This window comes from Ictidomys tridecemlineatus, chromosome 6 (assembly GCF_052094955.1).
Source record: "Ictidomys tridecemlineatus isolate mIctTri1 chromosome 6, mIctTri1.hap1, whole genome shotgun sequence".
NCBI lineage: Eukaryota > Metazoa > Chordata > Mammalia > Rodentia > Sciuridae > Ictidomys > Ictidomys tridecemlineatus.
In genome coordinates, this window is record NC_135482.1 from 27,333,421 (window position 1) to 27,352,753 (window position 19,333).

Sequence of the window (19,333 nt, forward strand, 5' to 3'; positions counted from 1 at the left end):
GGCAAAATTATATTCCCAGAAACCAGTAGATAGTATAGCCAGAGAATCAAGAAGAGACTTTATGAAACCTGAAGAAAGTCAGAAGACACACACAAAAAATCTCAGTTTAGCTTCATTCAGATGTTGATAAGTTCATATCCATTGCCTTTGTCCACAACCCATACACTCAGGAAACTTTGGTTAAATACAATGTCATCATTTATTTTGACTTTCCCAAAGTTTGTTGAGTGTATGGGTTTTGGACAGAGGCAATGCTCTTTAAGTGTCATCCTTGACCAGGAAGACCTGCATTACCTGAGAGCTAGTTAGGAGTGCCAAAACTCAGGTCCCACTGCAGACCAAGGAATGAAGCTGGAGATGGTACCCAGTGACCAGCGATTTACCAAGGGCTCCAGGTCTTTTTGATCAACCCTAATTGAAAAACACTGAACTAGGAACCCCTATCCTGATTTGACAACATTATTTCTCTTCTTTTAGAGTAGCACTCGAGATCTTCCTGATTTCTAACAGTGTATAAATATATAATGGTGACAATCCAGTCACCAGATCTTACCTGAAGATTCTTTTTCTTTCTGCACATCCCAAGTCTTTGAATTCCCAATTTCCTGGTAAGTCCTGTGTTTCTGGCACCTGAGGCTGCATTGAGTGTGTATTCTATCAGGTGACAGACTCATGGTCAAGAACTTTCAGCCAAGAGCATTCTCTAGATGGACATGATGGCTTTCACACTTGCCTCCTGTGATGGAACTCAAGAATTCTACCTACCAAAAATGTACTCCATTTTTCATGTTTTCTTTTTCTTTTTTTTTTCAGCTAGGGATTCAACCTCAGTAGATTCCTGAATAAAGATGCTGTTGGTATTTCTAAAGCCAGTGCCTTGGGGAGAACAATGAAAAACAACCCTCTACCACATTCTCATCAAGTCTTTTCTAAGAATTTCTATGTCCCAACATTTAATTAGCATTTCTACCTCCCCCCCCCATCCTATTCTGTAGAATAAGTCACTTCTCTGTTGTAATTATTCTCTTCCTTGGCTACATATTTGAATCACTTTTAGAGCATTTAGGAATATGAAGGCCTAATCCACATCCCAGAACACTGAAACCAGAATATTTCTGGATGAGACCCAGGTTTGTGTTTGATTTCCTACAGTTGTTCTTTTAGTGTCACTTAACTGGACTTTTACAAATTCCTAAGATGCATCTTAATTCAGACATTTACTTTTCTAGTACTGTTTGCTAGGTAGGAGCCTTCCTTTCTTTCATTTTCTCTTGTGTTGTTGGCCAACACCTTTGTTCTTCTAATAAAGTCCTTTAGATGTTGTCTTGTGGCACCTTCTCTAGAGAAAGTATAGTTGAGAATATGCCAAAAGTTTTGTTATTAAAAAATAGGAAATTCTTATATCCCTAAGTAAGATAATTCTTCTCCTATGTATTTTCTCATTGGTCTAATTTCTAGTCCAGGATTGGACTACCATTGTCCTGCCTAGTCCTCCATTAATCTGAGCAATTTCCATTGAATCTGCCTTATTCACCAAATTCTTCTTCTTACATCCCTAGGGCAAGTTCTAGTAAATCTTGCCTTGAGTTTCCTAAAGACAGTGAGACTTATCCTGTGTTGTTTAAGATTCACATCTTTACAAAGGTATTGAAATAACTCAAAAAATTATTGCTTGGTGATGGTTTTTATCTCTCAAGTTGTATAATTTTTGGATTGTAATATCAAGATGGCCAATGAGAGATGCAGAAGGGTGAACCAAAAAAGAAAATAACAGTGCTATCATACTAATCTCCCTTTTAATGTTCAAGGTGGGTTATAAAGAGTTAAAAGGTATTCATGCAAATATATAGTATATACTCCATTCCTTGACACATTTCACACACAAACACAAAACAAAACAAAACAACAAAAACCCAACAAAATAAAAACAAGGAACATGCATCTAAAAGGTAGTAAGAAGGGTAGATGAATCCTTTCAAATGTATTCTCCTTGGAGTTATGATATAAAACTCTGATTAAAGACATAAACTGAAAACAAATCAAGGCTAATGCATTAAGGATATTTAAAAAAAATATCTTCCAGTATAACTACATTGAATCTGAAACAAATATAGAGAGAAAATAGAGAATAAAGGGATTAGTAAATTTAGGTACCAGAAAGAAAAATGGAAGGTCTCAGAGGCTAATGTTGTCAAAGCCAATAAATCACTATTCAGCAATCTTCATTCATTGGTAGGATGATTTCTTTCATGCTAACGACTGCAAAAATTTCTAATAGTCAATAAATGAGGAGATTCTGATCCCTTTGTAAAATAACCCTTCTTTTGCCTCATGGTATCATAGGACTGATTATTATCTAGAGTACCTTCTTTGTTCTGTTATACTTAGTGCCTCAGTAAAGGCTATGTCAGGAGGAACAATTTGCTTTGTGTTAGAGTTGGAAAGATTGAAACTTAAAATGTTTTTAAATTACACCATCAGAAATAAGAGTTGAAGTTTGGAAATTTCCAAATACATTGGTTTTTCAGTCCAACTTTTTGTTTTTAATTACTGTGACTGACTCCTTCCTTTACCCCTATCTTAATGAGGTTACTGATTTTAGCCTACAATAAATTGTCTAAATTGTCCTTTTGGCATCCTTACTTGAGGAACAAGGGCAGTAAGGGGACAAGGGAATATGATCTACCTCTACTATTAGATAATTTTTCTAAAGCATTTGCCAAAGTGCCCTACTGATATTCTTTGGAGACATTCAATTAGAAATAGATAATATAATTTGAGAAAACTAAGATATTAGTAACATTTTAAATTTCTAGAGCCTAAAGAGATGATGGTGAATGGAGTGTTGAAAAATCTGGGATTAAAGTGAAGTTGAAAATGTTCTGGGCAATTAAAAATGGAATATTGCCATTTTCTGACAGCAATGAAAAGGAATAAGAAACACACACACACACACACACACACACACACACACACACACACACAATACTGAGGTCCCAAAGAGATCAAAATTAGAGGATATGAGTAAATGAAACCTTTAAGTGAGCTATTATTTCTGAATTGAATTTTTCACTCAAACACCACATTTAATACAAAGAAGTATTACATTTTATATTTACAAATTTATGAAGAATATCCATAAATTAAGATAGATTGAAGAAAAAACTAAAAAGAAATCATTTGTGTGTCCTAAATACATGATAATGCTAGGAAGTCAGCATCAAATATTATAATGATTTTATTCTATTTGATGTAAACAAAATCTATTAACTAATTTTTATATTCAACTTGCAGACATTTACTTTATAACTTCACTAATTTTAACTTAAGAATAATATTAATCATAAATGATAAGATTTAAGAACTAAGTTAAAATAATGGTGACTTCAACTTTATGGTATAGTATTTCAGTTAATACTACTCCAAATAGCTAGTATCATAGAACAGTACTTATAGATGAGAAATCAGAGAAGATATAGAAAAAAGAGGTACATTTGTTTTTTTCTACTGTGAATGATATATACTACATAATTCAACCCATAAAATATTAAAAATTATTCTTTCAATGTAAATAGGAGTTGGATAAGAAAAGAAAAATTAGAAGTGTCTATATTCAGACAAGTTACATTAGCACCTGTAATAACTACAAGATACCAGTGACTTACTATAATAAAATTTTATATCTTTCTAAATCATGATTATCCAGGGAAAGAAAACAGCTTTACTTTGCTTCATGTAGGCATTCAGAGATCTAAACTCCTTTTATGGTATAACTTGACGATCTTCAACTTCAGATTTCATGGTCCACTTGAAGTCCAATGGTCTAAGGGTATCTTTCACCAACAGATTTAGGGAAGGGAAGTAATGTAGAAAAAGTAAATTTGCTCTTCACTGACTTGTACCAGATATGCCATATCATTTCCTCTTTCATTCAGTTGGTTAGAACTAGCCAAATGACCTAACCTAGATTTAAAGAAAGCAGAACCTGTAATTTAGCTGAATTCTAAGATGGAATGGAATTCTCTCACCCATCACATTGAACCAAGTTGCAGTTCCATTCTGAGACAATATTCATTTCTCCTAAAAATAAGATAAAGTCATTATAGATTCTGATTGTATTTTGTAATCATCCTGGGTCAACATTAAAACATATTTTTATCATACTTTTCAATTTCAGGGAACAACCAAGTGCCTAGTGTACCATACTCCAGGGCTACATGGCCTTGGTAGGGTTTTTAGCTTTCAGGTTTAGCAACTGAATTCTATGCACACAATCAATTGTGACTGGATAAGATTGTAGGTTTATGAATAGTAACAACCAAGAATAATATTAATCATAAAATATAAACAGTAAAGTCCACTTGTGAATTTATCATGTGAATAGGCATTTCCCAAATAGGACAATGTTCACTTGTTCTCAGAATGAAGAGATATGAAAAGCTGGATTATTCAGTAGAATTTTACTTGGCTGAGTACAGAATGAATTTCAGTGAAGCCTTTCTTCTCTGTGTCAGAGACGATATCCTTAGTATATTGTTCATGTTCAATAGATTTCATATTTCTTTCCTCCAGACAGTGCTGGCCACAGTAACAAACTACTTTTCCATAAGCCAATTTTTCTAGGCTTCATTCTCTTCAGTTTACTTTTTCTTTCTTCAGCTGTGTTATCATCACTAATGCCCTAGAGACAAGCATTAAGAAATAGCTTCCAAGGGCCTGGCAAGGGTCATTTCCTTTCATGGTGTAACTCTGAGATCAATTTTCCATCATAAGAACAACTTAAATTAACTTCAGATTCTTCGGTTAGGGATGTTGGGGTGACTCTATTCTTGATCTTAAGTGTATCTACATTAAAACATACAGTATATTTCCTACTCTGATAGGAACAATTATATCCTCATTAATCAACAAATATCAAAGAATTAACAAGATTTTGGTGTATACATGATTTAATGTTCTCTGTCTTTAGGAGCTATCTGGATTGTCTAGTTTTCCAATTGTACGTACAAGCAAAGGAAAGATTAAAAGAATATTTACCATTTATGACTAAAAAAGTCAAAATTATGGGAATATGGTTGAGACAAAGAGAATATGAAGAAAACAAAGAGAAACATAGGGAAAGACTGTTAATGGGGGTATGGAGTTAGTAGGTGCTAAGGTGTCCTAAGTTGGGGTCATTACCTTAGGACATATTATACAAGTCCATTGTACCAATCCAGGGGAACATCCTTTATGTAGAAAACCTCATGAATGATGCCTCTTACAGTTGCACAATGGAGTGATTCTAATCCTAGATGTATAGTTCCATCTTTCCCTCAAAAATGCAATATACCTAATCAATATTGTTGGATCTACAGTGCATTGAAAACTAATTTTATCAAAGGAAGTCAAAGCACACCTCTAATTTGCATATGCAATGTTTGTACCTGCAATTAAGGTTCATTGGCAAATGTGGAGACACCTGAATCATAACTAATCTATTTTCACACCTGCTCTTTCATGTTCCTTTAGTTATAATATTTTCTTACTCTGATTGCAAGCAACCTTTTAACGTATTAAAAATTACATTATTTTCTGTACTGATAAGGCAATACTTATCAGGAAGTCTATAATTGCTAGGTATATTGGACTAAGAGCTGAGAATTTAATGATGAAATAGAAAAAAAATATCATATTTACCTTCTTGGAGAGATAAATGTTAATTAAATAATCACATATATATATATTATATATTCATACATATACATATATATGTATATATAGATTCTTTAACAATTAAATTTTACTGTATAACAAATAATTCTAAATTTTATTGTCTTAAAATAATTACTTAGTTCCCATTTCTATAGTTCAGCTATTCAGGCTCTTCTGTGCTTCTGGTTTTGTGGTTGCACCAAGCTCACTCATGTTTCTGCAGTCAGCTGCTGGGTGGATTCAGGGCCTGATGGACTGAGTTATCGCCCTCTGGGATATCTTTTCTCTCTATCACACCTTTTCTCACCTTCCAATATTCAGCTTTACCTTATTTCTGTGATAAATGGGAAGAAAGCAAATGGAAATTTGCAATGTTTCAAGAGGTCTCCCCTCAAAACTATCATGACTTCAATATATTCTGTTGATGAAAACAAGGATGTAAAGTAATTTTCCCAACATCTCAGAGATTAGGCTAGATTCAAATTTACTTAGTCTGTATCCTTCCTCTGAACCAAGATGTGATAGTGGTTATGCAAGGTCATTGTCACTTGTGATTATTAAGAAAAATAAAAAGGCACTGAACAATTTGCAGTGGGGTTGACATGGTCAGTTTTGTCTTTATACAGCTACATTCTCAATGTACATGGAAGAATATCCTACCTTGGTGGAAGTCACTGTTGCTGCATTCCAGGCAAGAAAGGTGGTAATTTAGATTATGGTGATACTGGCAAATGAGGTGAAGAAGAATAATGCTATTAGCATTTAGAAAATAGTAACAACAAGTAACATGGGTAATTGGTAGTTACTTAGGCATAGAGCTTTCCATAGATATTGTCTGGTTGATTAGATAATTATAAAGACAGGCAAACTTTCCATAATGTACAAATTCACTTATATATTCATAATTGTAGGAATCAAATTGGCTAACTTGAATTCCTTCTTAGTATTTTTTATCATACATACATATTGCATTTCACTGAGATCCTCACTGGGCACTGAGGTAGCGCTGCACATTAGCAGCTGAGATGAAAAAAATCAATAAAATAAGCCACATTGAGTTTTATTAATTCAAACACAATACTGAATGGCACAAGCTGTGATTGTCAATATAGGGCTTTGGTCCAACAGGAAGTCTATGTTGCAGGGACTTTCGTGAACAAAGCAGTCAGGACGAGGTGCTATTACTGCATGTGTTAGTTTTGCATAGTTTCATTCTAAAATTAAGACAAATAAATTAAGTAGGCTTATTGGTAGTGATGGGATTATGTGGATGATTTAGACATGATTTTTGCTGAGGGATAAATGGAGCCAATCAAGTTATTTTTAAACTAAAGTAATTCTAAATATTATTGTCACAAATGGTGCTGAGTACTTTTATAGGGATTCTTCTACAGAAAACATTGATTATTTAAAAAATGAAATTCTTAAATACTTTTCAGTAATATTGGTAAGAACATAAATATTGCTGATACAAATTGTGGTAGAATATGACACAAGAAATGTAACTGGATTATTTTCTATGGAAAAGTTTGTTTCTTTAGAGGACAGAAATGCAGTCTAAGACACTTCAGGGTCTTTTCAGCTTCCTTTACTGAAGATTGATCTGAGGTGTTGGACTACCTATGTGGAGTCCCAGCTGTGCATGGTACAAAAGCTGGAGGTGGGTGATGTGGGGGGCGTGGGGAGACTGAGGACTTCTTTTCTTGGCAATTAGTTCACTAGGCTTATATTTGCTGAGATCTCACTTTGCCCAGGTCACTCTCTCTGGGCTATAAGTTTCTTATTTCATGAACACATAATGTGCTCCTAAACATTCTACCCCATGACATGAATTACGTTTCTAAAGCCTGGTAAATAAGAAACTAGGAATACAACAATTTGCTGCAAACCACAAACAAATCAAACATACCTTGAGGATACCAAGTCTAATCTACAGGTGCATATTAAAGTCATATGTAGTAAGAACCTTTTTGTATGATATTTCTAAAGTTCAGAGAAATATAATGGACAGATTAAAAAGTCAATTGCATTGAAGCAATTCAGAATAAAATAAAGAGGTAAAGAAAAGAAGATAAGGAAAAGCTCAACCAATCATGATAATTTATATAAGAGGGTTAATTCTACATATATTTGAGAATTTACAATTGTAGCTTCAGAAAAAAAGGGTGGAGATGTTTTATGGTCATTTGTTTTGTGTTCAGATTTAGGTGTCTGCATAAAACAGTGTAAGCATAAAAATATGCCACATGGACAGACAGGTGGCCATGATTCCTTGGCCTGATTTGCTTTCATTGCTTCACAACTCATGTCATAGTATGAAGATTGTTAAAAGGGGAAAAGGCAGAAGCCCAAATAACTTCTATTTCATAGTAAGAATAAATGTTTCTGCAAAGCAAAAGACTCTCTAGGCACAGTACAATGGGGTTACAGTTCTGCAATTTTGCCGAACTGAAAACACATTCTTTTTCCTTGGTTTTAAAGGTTCACTTTATTTTCAAGCAAGCATGAACAGAACAGTTTCTGATAAACACAAAAGCTGTGTAGCCTCATTATGTTGGATGACAAATGAGATCTTACAGCTTCCCATCAAATCAGTGGAAAAACAATTATCTGTAGAAAGTATGTGCAAACGTTTTTCCCTACAAAGTTAAAGATTCAAGGCAACGTGTCTGGAATGTGCTTCTCCCTTTAGGCTGCCTCCACTCCTTCAAACATCTGTCTCAATTTCCGCCCTTGCTGGAGCCTCCTTTTGGTCTCTCTGCAAATCCATTCCTTCTGAATATGCCTCATCCTGACCCTGCTGATGGAAACCATGTGTCTCTGTTTAAGGAGAAGCGCCCAGTCTTCTCAGCTGGAGATTTTTGGCCAAGTTTTAGACTATCTTCATTTATGGTGTCCAAAGTATCAAATACAGCATAGTCTGCTTTTGGTTTGATTTTGTGCTTTAAATGTTTAAAAGTAACCATTCACACATTTATTGCTTTTTCTCAGCAAAATCTCTAAAGTTAAGCATAGAGCTTTGAATTAAATATATCTTGGATAAGAAATTCTTTAGAGGGCTGGGGATGTGGCTCAAGCGGTAGCACGCTCGCCTGGCATGCGTGCAGCCCGGGTTCAATCCTCAGCACCACATACAAACAAAGATGTTGTGTCCGCCGAGAACTAAAAATAAATATTAAAAATTCTCTCTATCTCTCTCTCTCCTCTCTCACTCTCTCTTAAAAAAAAATAAAATTCTTTAGAAAAATATACCTCAGTAAGTGCTTGTTGATTGCCTATCATGCTACAGCCTATAGGTACAAAGAATAAAGACACCTCAAGAGTTTGCCAGTTAGACACTCAGATATCATAAAACTGGTGGAACCATTACAATACAGGGTAGGGAAAGCTGAAATAGATTCTATGAAAGCACAAAAGGATGTTTAGTGTTTCTTTAAAAGTATTAGATTTGCCCATGTTTACAACCTCCTCCTAGTGGAAGACTTGTATTAAGAAGCCAAAGGAATAGACATCAAGATAAGTGTGTGGGGCTAGGGATGTGGCTCAAGCAGTAACGCGCTCGCCTGGCATGCGTGCGACCCGGGTTCGATCCTCAGCACCACATACCAACAAAGATGTTGTGTCCGCCGAGAACTAAAAAAATAAAAATATTAAAAATTCTCTCTCTCTCTCTCTCTCTCTCCTCTCTCACTCTATCTTTAAAAAAAAAAAAGATAAGTGTGTGTTGCTGGAAGTGAAGATTTATTCTCAATACAAACACTATTCTTTTTTTTAATTATCCTTGAGAGTAGAATGTATTTTGGCAGCATATACATAAATAAAGCATAACTTACTCTATTAGGTTCCCACGCTTGTAGTCATACATAATGTATATATATACCCCTGCCGTGTATACAAATACAATGTTAGGAAAGTTATGACCAATTAATTCTACTGTCCTTCGTATTCCCCTCCTCTCTCCTCTCCCTCTGTTACCCACTGTCCAGTTCAATCTATTTCTATTATTCCCCTCCCCAACTTCCCCTGTTTTGGGTTAGCATTGAGAAATCAGAGAAAAAATTCTGCCTTTGGTTTTAAGGGCTTGACTTATTTCACTTAGCATGATATTCCCCAGTTCCATCCATTTACTAGCAAATGCCATAATTTCATTCTTCTTTATGGCTGAGTAATATTCCATCAGGTATATGTACCACATTTTCTTTGTTCATTGATCCATTGAAGGACATCCAAGTTGTTTCCTTAGCTTGGCTATTGTGAGTTGAGCTGCTAAAAACTTAACACCAGAAAAATAAACAACCCAATCAATAAATGGGCAAAAGACTGAACAAACACTTCACAGAAGAAGAAATATGAATGGTCAAAAATATATAAAAATATAACATCTACAATATATTAAAAATATATAAAAATATAACATCTACAATAATTAGAGAAGTGCAAATTAGAACTACACTGCAATTCTCTTTAATTCCAGTTAGAATGGCAGTTATAAAGAATAACAACTAACAAATAATAATAAATAATAAATAAATGGTGAGGATGTGGGGAGAAAGGTTCACTCATGCATTGCTAGAGGAACTGCAAATTGGTGCAACCACTGTGAAAAGCAGTATAGAGATTCCTCAGGTAACAGAATGGAATCACCATTTGACCCAGTTATCCTACTCCTAGGTTTATACCCAAAGGACTTAAAATCAGCATACTATAATGGATCAGCCACATCAATGTTTATAGCAGTTCAACCTAGGCATCCTTCAACAGAGGAATGGATAAAACAAACACTATTCTTACCTGCAAGAATTCATTGCATAAAATATTCCAGTAAAGAAGGAAGTAAATAAAGCAAGTGTAATGTGAACAAAATCTAAATATTTTTGCAATTTTATACATGATGACAATTGTCAAAGATCTAAGAAAGTTCAAGTTTAATATAATAATGTTGTTTGCAGTATCTGTTATTAAAATAATATAAGGAATGTGAGAAACAGCATATCACAATCAAATCATATAGCTTTCTTGTCACTATACATTTTATTTTAGAGGAAAGAATGTTTTTAGTAAAATGTCATCAGAGGAAATATAAATTGTTAGTGAGAAAGAAAATATTTGAATCTAGGAATCGAAGAACTAAAAGGAGAAAAATATATCTCAATTTCTTATTAGGTATTATCTTCTAGAGAGTAGAATTAGGGCTGGAGAAAGAAGTGGGACTTTTGAATTTTACTTTGCACACTTCTGTATTAATCTGAATCATTCACAAGAATAATTCATTCTCATAATGCTATGTATTATTAGAAAACAAGGAAATGAGTTTTTTAAACCTACCCAATGAACAAATATAAGATATTAAAAGAAAAGAAAGAGTATGAAGAACAACAACAAAGAAAGGTATTGGAAATAATTTCTAGAATTTAAGGAACAAAATTAATTAAAAACAACACCTAGCAAAACCAAATGTGCTCTCCCAAGGAGATGGCTGGGCACAAGGCACTGAACCCCAGGACACCAGTGACATCTGGTGGCAAGGATAGACAAATCTGAAATCTGGGTCTGCATCAGGGGTGACTGGTTGCCTGATAAAATTCTGCTTTTTCACAGATTGAAAGAGTCACAGTGATGCCATCTGGGAGCAAAGAGCTCCTTACTCCGGCCCCACAGCCAGGAGAGTTCCAGGAGGAGGAAGGAGAGGAGGAATCCACCCCCAGGCTGATTGATGGCTCTTCCCCACAGGAGCCGGAGTTCACAGGGGTTCTGGGCCCTCATACCAATGAAGGTTGGGTATATCAATGCTGAATTATAATTGAGAACACTTTATCATCTCTCAAAACTGCCGAGATCCAACTTCACAGGGAGCCTGGAAGACCCAAGGACAAAGCCTGAGATAGACCAAGTTTGAAGCAAGAGTTATACATGTATTTCCTATTCAAATATAAAATATTTTTTTTATCATTCATCTCTAGCCTGAAGGAAAGGATCAAATAACAAAACACTTGGGATGGAAATATTTGTCTGGCATCATAAGTGAAAAACCTTTGTTGTGGAATGCATTTCTAAGAGTACTGGGTTAGCAAGATGAAACCTATGACTCTGAGATTAAAGTCAATGCAGTTCAGAGTGATAAGGTCACTATGATGGTGGTGATAAAAACTATAATAATAACGTTTTGCACTAATTGAACACATGTTTTCTGTAGGCCATGATGCTCAGCACTTCATATTGTCCCATTTGACTATTACTGCCTCTGTGGACATGCTGGCATAACTTATTTGAAGAAATAAGAAACTGGTAACTCAGGATAGTAACTTGCCACATGCCCCCTAGCTCTTGGTATGCTGTGTTTAAAGCCAGACTGTTGGAATTCTTTACTATTGGAAAAGAGGCTTTTTCTCCTCACTCAGTTCTAGGAAAAGACAGTGAAACATTCCATAACATGAGACACCACTTACAATGACATGGAGGTGGAACCAGACACTTTTAGTTAATGAGAAGGTTTTCCTCAAGAGAACTCACACCAGAAAGATTTTACGCAGAATTGTGTAGTGAGGGACTGTGGGAAAAAATGAGAAAGGGTTGAGGGTTTCTGTACATTAATTTTAAATGGCCACTGTTCTCACATATATGTCTGTCTAGTACAGGGAGACAAACATAAATGCTATCAAGTCTCACAAGTGTTTTGAGAAAAGCCAGTATCAAGTACACTGGGAGATGAAACGAGGGGAGGACATAATGACATAAGGCAAGATTCAAAGCAGTGCACTGAGAGTGTCTTGGAGAAATAGAATGGCCAGGTTATATGCATTCAAACCCCAGTCCTGCAACTTGTTCTATATCCAGTCTTGAGCAAGGCATTCAGTGTTTTTATGCCTTAGTTTTCTCAGTTAAAAATGGTTTAATAATAGAATTGACCTTATAGAGTTGAAGACTCTGATATATCCAGCAGTTATTAACAATATTCTTTTATTGATAGAGGGGTAGATTCATTTTTTAACTGTTAATGAATTTCTCAGTGTACAATATGGTGCTGTTAAGTACAGGTACTAGACACACAGCATATCTCTACACTTACTAATCCTATGTAAGTAAACCTTACAGCTGTTGAAAAGCTCCTCATTCCCCTCCCCTCTCCCATCAATCCCTGGTAACTACTGTACTACTCTCTGCCTCTACAAGTTTTTAACTCCTAAACACTACTTCACCAAGAATATAAAAAGTGACCATTTATCAAATGCTTCCTATATGTCAGCCACTTAAGGTGTTTTATGTACATGATCTCTTTGAAGATTTTCAGAAACACTATTTACTAGTGAATATTTAGAACATAAAAAATCTAAATATATTTTACTATTAATAATTTCTATGGTAATATTTTAAATCCATATAGGCTGAAACTGTGAGTGGAAAGACCAAAATTAAGTTATAACAGGTGTGACTATATATGAATTACCCTCAGCATTTCTTGATAAATTAGCAAGGCCAAGAAATATTTAAAAAAATCAAATGCCGTACTTTAAAAAACATGTGGTAAGTGGAAAATGTTAATGTATAATGATTGGAGAAATTAGTAGGTATCAAATATTTTACAGCTCCCCCTTGAAGGAATTTGTTCTGACTTTCCATTGTTAATTTTTTTTTAATTCCTGAGGTTATTATAAGATGTTTTTCTACCTTAAGATTACAATTCCTTCTCTTCTTGCAGGTTTCAAGCTCCATGGGGTTTCTGTCTGATGATTTATAATCTCCAGGACAACATCTGTGTAGCCTACCTCCCTCTACTCCTAGTAGAACTGAGCACCTGTCTATCCTCCCACAGTGGGAGATCTTCCCACTGTACTTTCAATACCATTCCCACTTCTCCCTCAGGATCCCTTTGATATTCCACTTCTGCTCTTTGGGAACTTTTCCTTGTAGTCCCTCCCACTTTGATCACTTCCCTGCATCCAAAGAAGCTCAAATATTTCTTACATCTACTCTCATTCCTCATCCTATACCACCATAAACATCAAGAGCATTATCTACAGTTGCTGTCACTTTTCTCTTCCCTCCAACGTCCACCTGAACAAACTACAATCTTCTTTCCAACCTCATCACTCAACATATTTTATAAAGTCTCTCATAACTACTGTAACAGCTCATCCAAGAACAATTCTCAGTCCTTAACTAAATGACATCTCAGCAGCCTTAGACTCTTGATGATTTCATTTACTTCAAACATATGTCCAGGGGGCCCCATATAGTGCCCTTCCCCAAGTTTCATCCATCCAGCTTGTCATACTTCTCTATTTCCTTAAGAAGTGAGGCCTTCTCTACACAGCTACTAAACAAACAGTGGAGGAGGGGAGACAGTGAGAGAGACAGATAGAGATAGAGATAGGTAGGCAGAGAGGGAGAGACAGACAGACATATATTGGCCAGTGTGTTGAGATATAACACAACCTAGCCATCTTCGGGTCTGTTTCCGTCCTTATAGTCACTCTTCTAAGCTACCGTCATGTTTTGTGTAGAATACAACTCTGCTCACTCTCCCATCTGCTGTGCTTCAGTCTTCCACCACACTTTCATGTAGAATGATCTCTAAACATGCAAATCAGTTTGCATAATGCCCCTGATCACCCTTAATATAAGGAATAAAACCTGCAACACAACCTACCAGGCCCCTGCATATTATGGCCTACCTATTCCCTTATTCTCTGAGCTGTGCCTACATGGACCATTTTTCAGTCTTTCCAAAGTAGAAGGACTTGGCACATGATGCTTCCTTTGCCTGGCATACTCTTCCCTCCCTTCCTGCACAGCCAATTCCTTCTCTTCCTGCAGGTTTCAAGTCAATTATCATTCCTCCAAGACCTCCTTCCATTACTCCCCACTAGGGCAAATCATCCTAGGTTTTGTTCATACATTTCATCCCATTCATTGCCATTATAATCTTGCTTGTTTGTATGATTAACATTCATCTCACATAGCAGATATAAAATAGAACTATGTCTGTGCTTACCACTATTTCACCAGCTAGAACAGTGCCACTTACACAAAAAGGATTCAATAATATGTATTGAATGAATAAATATTAATTATTATATCTTTTTTGCAGCATGTTTGTTTCAATGGGATACTTAAATATGGAATTCAAACTCTAATACAAATATTATATGTGATTTTAACTTTGTAAACTATAATCTTTATATTTTGAAGATAGAATTTCTAATAAATATAAAATTCACTGTAATTTAAAGAAATAAAAAAATAGAACATAATCATTTCCTACTCACAGCTAGAAAAGTGGACAATAAGACTTTTGGTATTCTATAAGAGAGGTCTTTAAATTTAATTTCACAAATAGTAAATATTTGGCAAATGCCCACTACCTAAAAAATACTCTTCAAAAACTCATAATTTAAAATATACTTTAAATATGTTGGGCACAGCTTTAATTGATATACTTGACTTTAATATTCCCTTTATAGAAAATTATGAGAGAAAATATAAAATGGAACATAATGGTCTGTGTGAGATTCTAATCTTGTTTACTAAATATAATTAACCACATTATTGGGGAAAAAATAGTTACTTTCATATAATTATTTACCTTTACCTTTTAGACTTTCCAACCTGCCTTCTGTGTACCTGTATAAGCACCACAGTGTACTGTGATGACCATGAACTTGATGCTATTCCTCCACTGCCCAGGAAGACTGCCTATTTCTACTCTCGATTTAACAGAATTAAAAAGATCAACAAAAATGACTTTGCAAGCCTAAGTATGGATGACAGCATTAATGTCCTTCTTTTCTTTTCAGACTTCCCTGATGATTTTGATAATATCAAATGTAGGCATGGAGAATGAAAGTTGAATGCCAAAATATGACTCATAGTCAATTATTTTTCCCATTTAAATATTTGAGAGATTAATAATGATAATAAAAATGAATAACTAATGGCTATTATAAAACTATATAGTTGTTAATATTTTCAAGTGAGCCATTTTCAACTAAATATAAATCATGAGTAATCATATTTATGTGCTAGAATGTATTTCATTGTGACATTAAAATAAAATGTCATGGCTGTGTATTTACGAAGATTTGGTGGTTTTGGCAAAGCTTCCATAAAAGCATAGTAGTGATGAATGCAAGCCAAAATTCTGACTTTACGGTTGTTGCCAACTTAGAAGAATTTCCGTACTTGTCGTTGTAAAACATTTTAATCACTTGAAGATTTTTTTCAATGCCTGTATTTTTGGCTATTAGAATATCTGATACTCTTCACTGAGAAAAACATCATTAGTAGTAAAATCCAAAGTTTTTGAAGAGTAAAGATATAGAAAAGTTATTTTAAATATAACATGTAAATCTCATTGCTAAAGTTAAAATTTCTTATAAGCACATGAATACACATTGTGTTTGGAGGAAACAAACAAGTTTTATAAAATAAGTAGAGAGATAATTATGTTTTTAACTCTCTATTACTAATTAAATTCACATTTACATTTTGGGGGGCGGGTGCTGGGGGTTGAACTCAGGGACATTTAATCACTGAGTTACATCCCCAGCCCTGTTTTGTATTTTATTTAGTGATGGGGTCTCACTGAGTTACTTAGAGCCTCACTTATGCTAAGGCTGGTTTTGAATTTGAAAACCTTCTCCTGCCTCAGGCTCTGGAGCCGCTGGGATTAGATGCCTGCACCACCGTGATCAGCTCATATTTACATTTTTAATATGTGGGAAATTTTACATTCATATTTTACTTGAGGAAAATATATTCAAGATAATTTGATTACTTCCTTCTTTCTTTTCATCTAGATGATTTAAAAAGGATTGATCTAACATCAAATTTAATATCTGAGATTGATGAAGATGCATTCCGAAAGCTGCCTCAACTGAGAGAACTTGTCCTGCGTGACAACAAAATAAGGCAGCTCCCAGAACTGCCAACCACTTTGACATTTATTGATATTAGCAACAATAGACTTGGAAGGAAAGGGATCAAGCAAGAAGCATTTAAAGTAAGTTTTAGGTTTCATATGAAGAACTTTTATTTTCCCAACTCATTTGCTGTCAATTAATATCTTTTTTATTCCTATAAGAGTTGAAATCAGTTGGCCTGTGTGGTGGTGCCTCAGCTCTTCAAGGGTGTTTGGCTGGAGGAGATGAAATATTGTCTAAGTTTTGGGCTTGTGTTGGAGAGAAATGCTATTTCTCCATGCCTATAAAATCAAGACAAGTCTTTCTGTGTCTCAAAGTCTTACTGTAGAATGTCTTCCATGGGAATCACTACCTTGCTTAAATTGAGAAAAGCAGACAACAGAGAGAGGTTCTTCCTAGAGATAGAGAAACACTTTCAATTTTCATAAAGAAATCTTTGCTCACAGCCAATTTTTCTAAAATTTGACTGGATCTCCTACCACCTCAGCTAACAAGGCCTGAATAGGCAAAATGCTATTTTAGCAACAGTTGCCTGGAGAGGGAATGAAGGGTACAGCTGTGACACTATTAATTTCTACTAAGTCTCTTTGTTTGGACTGTTTTCAGGATATGTATGAACTCCACCATCTCTACCTCACTGATAACAACTTGGACCACATTCCTCTACCACTTCCAGAAAACCTGCGAGCCCTTCATCTCCAGGTAGGCTTCTGACAGTAAGGTGAGCCTCAAAGCTCCATGGAGAAAATCAAATAGAAGGAAGTCAGGACACAAAAATCTGTCCCAAATGGCCTGTTGACATACTCTGATGATTTTTTTTAACTATTTTTTTTTCTAGAGAGCACAATTAGAGAAAAAAAGTGTGTCCTACATCTGAACACAAAGTATTTATACATCCATGGTCCTATCTATCCCATTTGATTTCTATGTGGTCCTACTGCTGCTCCTTCTTCTCCTCCTCCTCTTTCTTTTTCCCCAGTACTAAAGCTTGAACCCAAGGATATTTTATCACTGAGCTAAATCTCAGCCTTTTGTTGTTGTTATTATTATTATTTTAAATTTTGAGACAAGGTCTCATTACATTGCTGAGGTTGACCTTGAACAAAGAAATGTGTAAGGATTAGATATGGAAGAGAAAAGAGAGAAAGAAAAATTGAACCTGACTTCTATTTTTCAGGAAAAATGTGAACTTTAGCTTTTAAGTTTAATATCTTATATTAAATACAATCCTGAGGCATTCCCACACACTCAGAAATCACAAACATCCATTTCTCTGCATAAAAAAGAATAGTTGGTTCTTTTCTTTCATTTTTAACTAACGTAATTAAAAGTTTGGATTATTTTTACTCCCATTAAGTTATATTTGATCTTTGAAGGGATGAGTGAAAACACATTTTTAAAACATTATGATCTAATAGTTTCTAAATATATTTCATTTTCATCTAAGTGATTAAAATTTTCTATAATGAAACATTTTTGGTTAAAAATAAATTATTTCTTATTCACATATGACTTCTACTCTACAGTATAATCAACACTCTTTCATAATTTCATCTGTTCCATAGGATAAATGTGCAGAGGAGACATCCATTAAGTGCTCAAATAAATGTCATAGTCCAATATTATAAATTTTTAGCACAAAAAGCATAAACCACTCCAAGTAGAGATTTTGCTATGCAAGAATAAGTGTCTAGTTCTTGTGTTTTACTCTATGGATTCTATAAATATTTACTTCCATTTCTTTCTTTTTTTCCTATTAATGAATGTTATATATTATATATGTGTGTTATATATCATATACATATATACTTACATAATCTTTCCACATTTTAGGGTATTTGTGCATATCTGTCTTGGTATTCTATATTTTTCTCTTTTGTCAGTTTGTCTAATAATTTTCTTCTGAAATTTATATCATTTAATGTATATTCTTTCTTGCCCTCATTCTGTTTCTGGATGACTGTACTTTCTTTCTTTCCTTCTTGAAAGGTGTATTTCTGTATATATTAAGAGTTCTTGCTTTGTGATAAAATGTATGATTTTTCAAGGGAAGCCTCAAAATAAATTTTGAATTTTATTTTCCAATTATTAATTAAATATTATTGCTATTGTCTGAGATGATAATGACCCTATAAAGTAATCAAAATCTCTAATGTTATATTTGAATTTAGTGTGCTTATATGTACAAGATGATATGAAGTTTTAAACTATTAGTATTTACTTTCACATTCTTATGTTTGGAAAGGTAAAAGTACACATTTTAAAATATTTCACTATAAAGACTACTTCAGCAACATCAAGAATATAGCTGTTTTTAATTTAGATTACTCTTGTGTCCAATCTACATGCACTTTTAATACTCATAAAAATTATCATTTGATGCATTTGGAAATGTTTGGTTAGCTGAAAGCATAGTAATTAAAGGTGAAGTTTCTGGCAAAAACATATTTTCTGGGTTGAATTTCAAGTACTAATACTATCTAATATCTGAATTTCTCTGCCTCTGAGTTTTGTTATCTGAAATAGAGATAATATATTGTGTAGGAAGGCTGGGTGGATTAGATAAGATAAAGTTTATAAATTGAGTATTGCAATTACTGGTACATGATTAAAACTTAAATGTGAGGCATAAGTTTTACTTACAACATGTCTATAACCTATCAAAGGGAACAGTAGAACTAACAGACACTAAATCTGTATTATTAGTCATAAATACATTA

The 19,333-nt window shown here is 34.4% G+C and overlaps 1 protein-coding gene and 1 long non-coding RNA gene across 2 annotated transcripts in view; one reads left to right on the forward strand and one right to left on the reverse strand.

Moving 5' to 3' along the window:
- The window catches only part of LOC120888153 (uncharacterized), a 74,009-nt gene that overhangs the window by 48,102 nt on the left and 6,574 nt on the right, over positions 1–19,333 (reverse strand). The gene's annotated exons all lie outside the window — the stretch shown is intronic.
- The window catches only part of Epyc (epiphycan), a 35,314-nt gene that overhangs the window by 12,612 nt on the left and 3,369 nt on the right, over positions 1–19,333 (forward strand). Inside the window, exons 3-6 of the mRNA XM_005324431.5 lie at positions 11,293–11,467; positions 15,291–15,449; positions 16,491–16,693; positions 17,220–17,315. Coding sequence (XP_005324488.2) covers positions 11,293–11,467; positions 15,291–15,449; positions 16,491–16,693; positions 17,220–17,315 — 633 coding nt within the window. The remainder of the gene's footprint in view (positions 1–11,292; positions 11,468–15,290; positions 15,450–16,490; positions 16,694–17,219; positions 17,316–19,333) is intronic.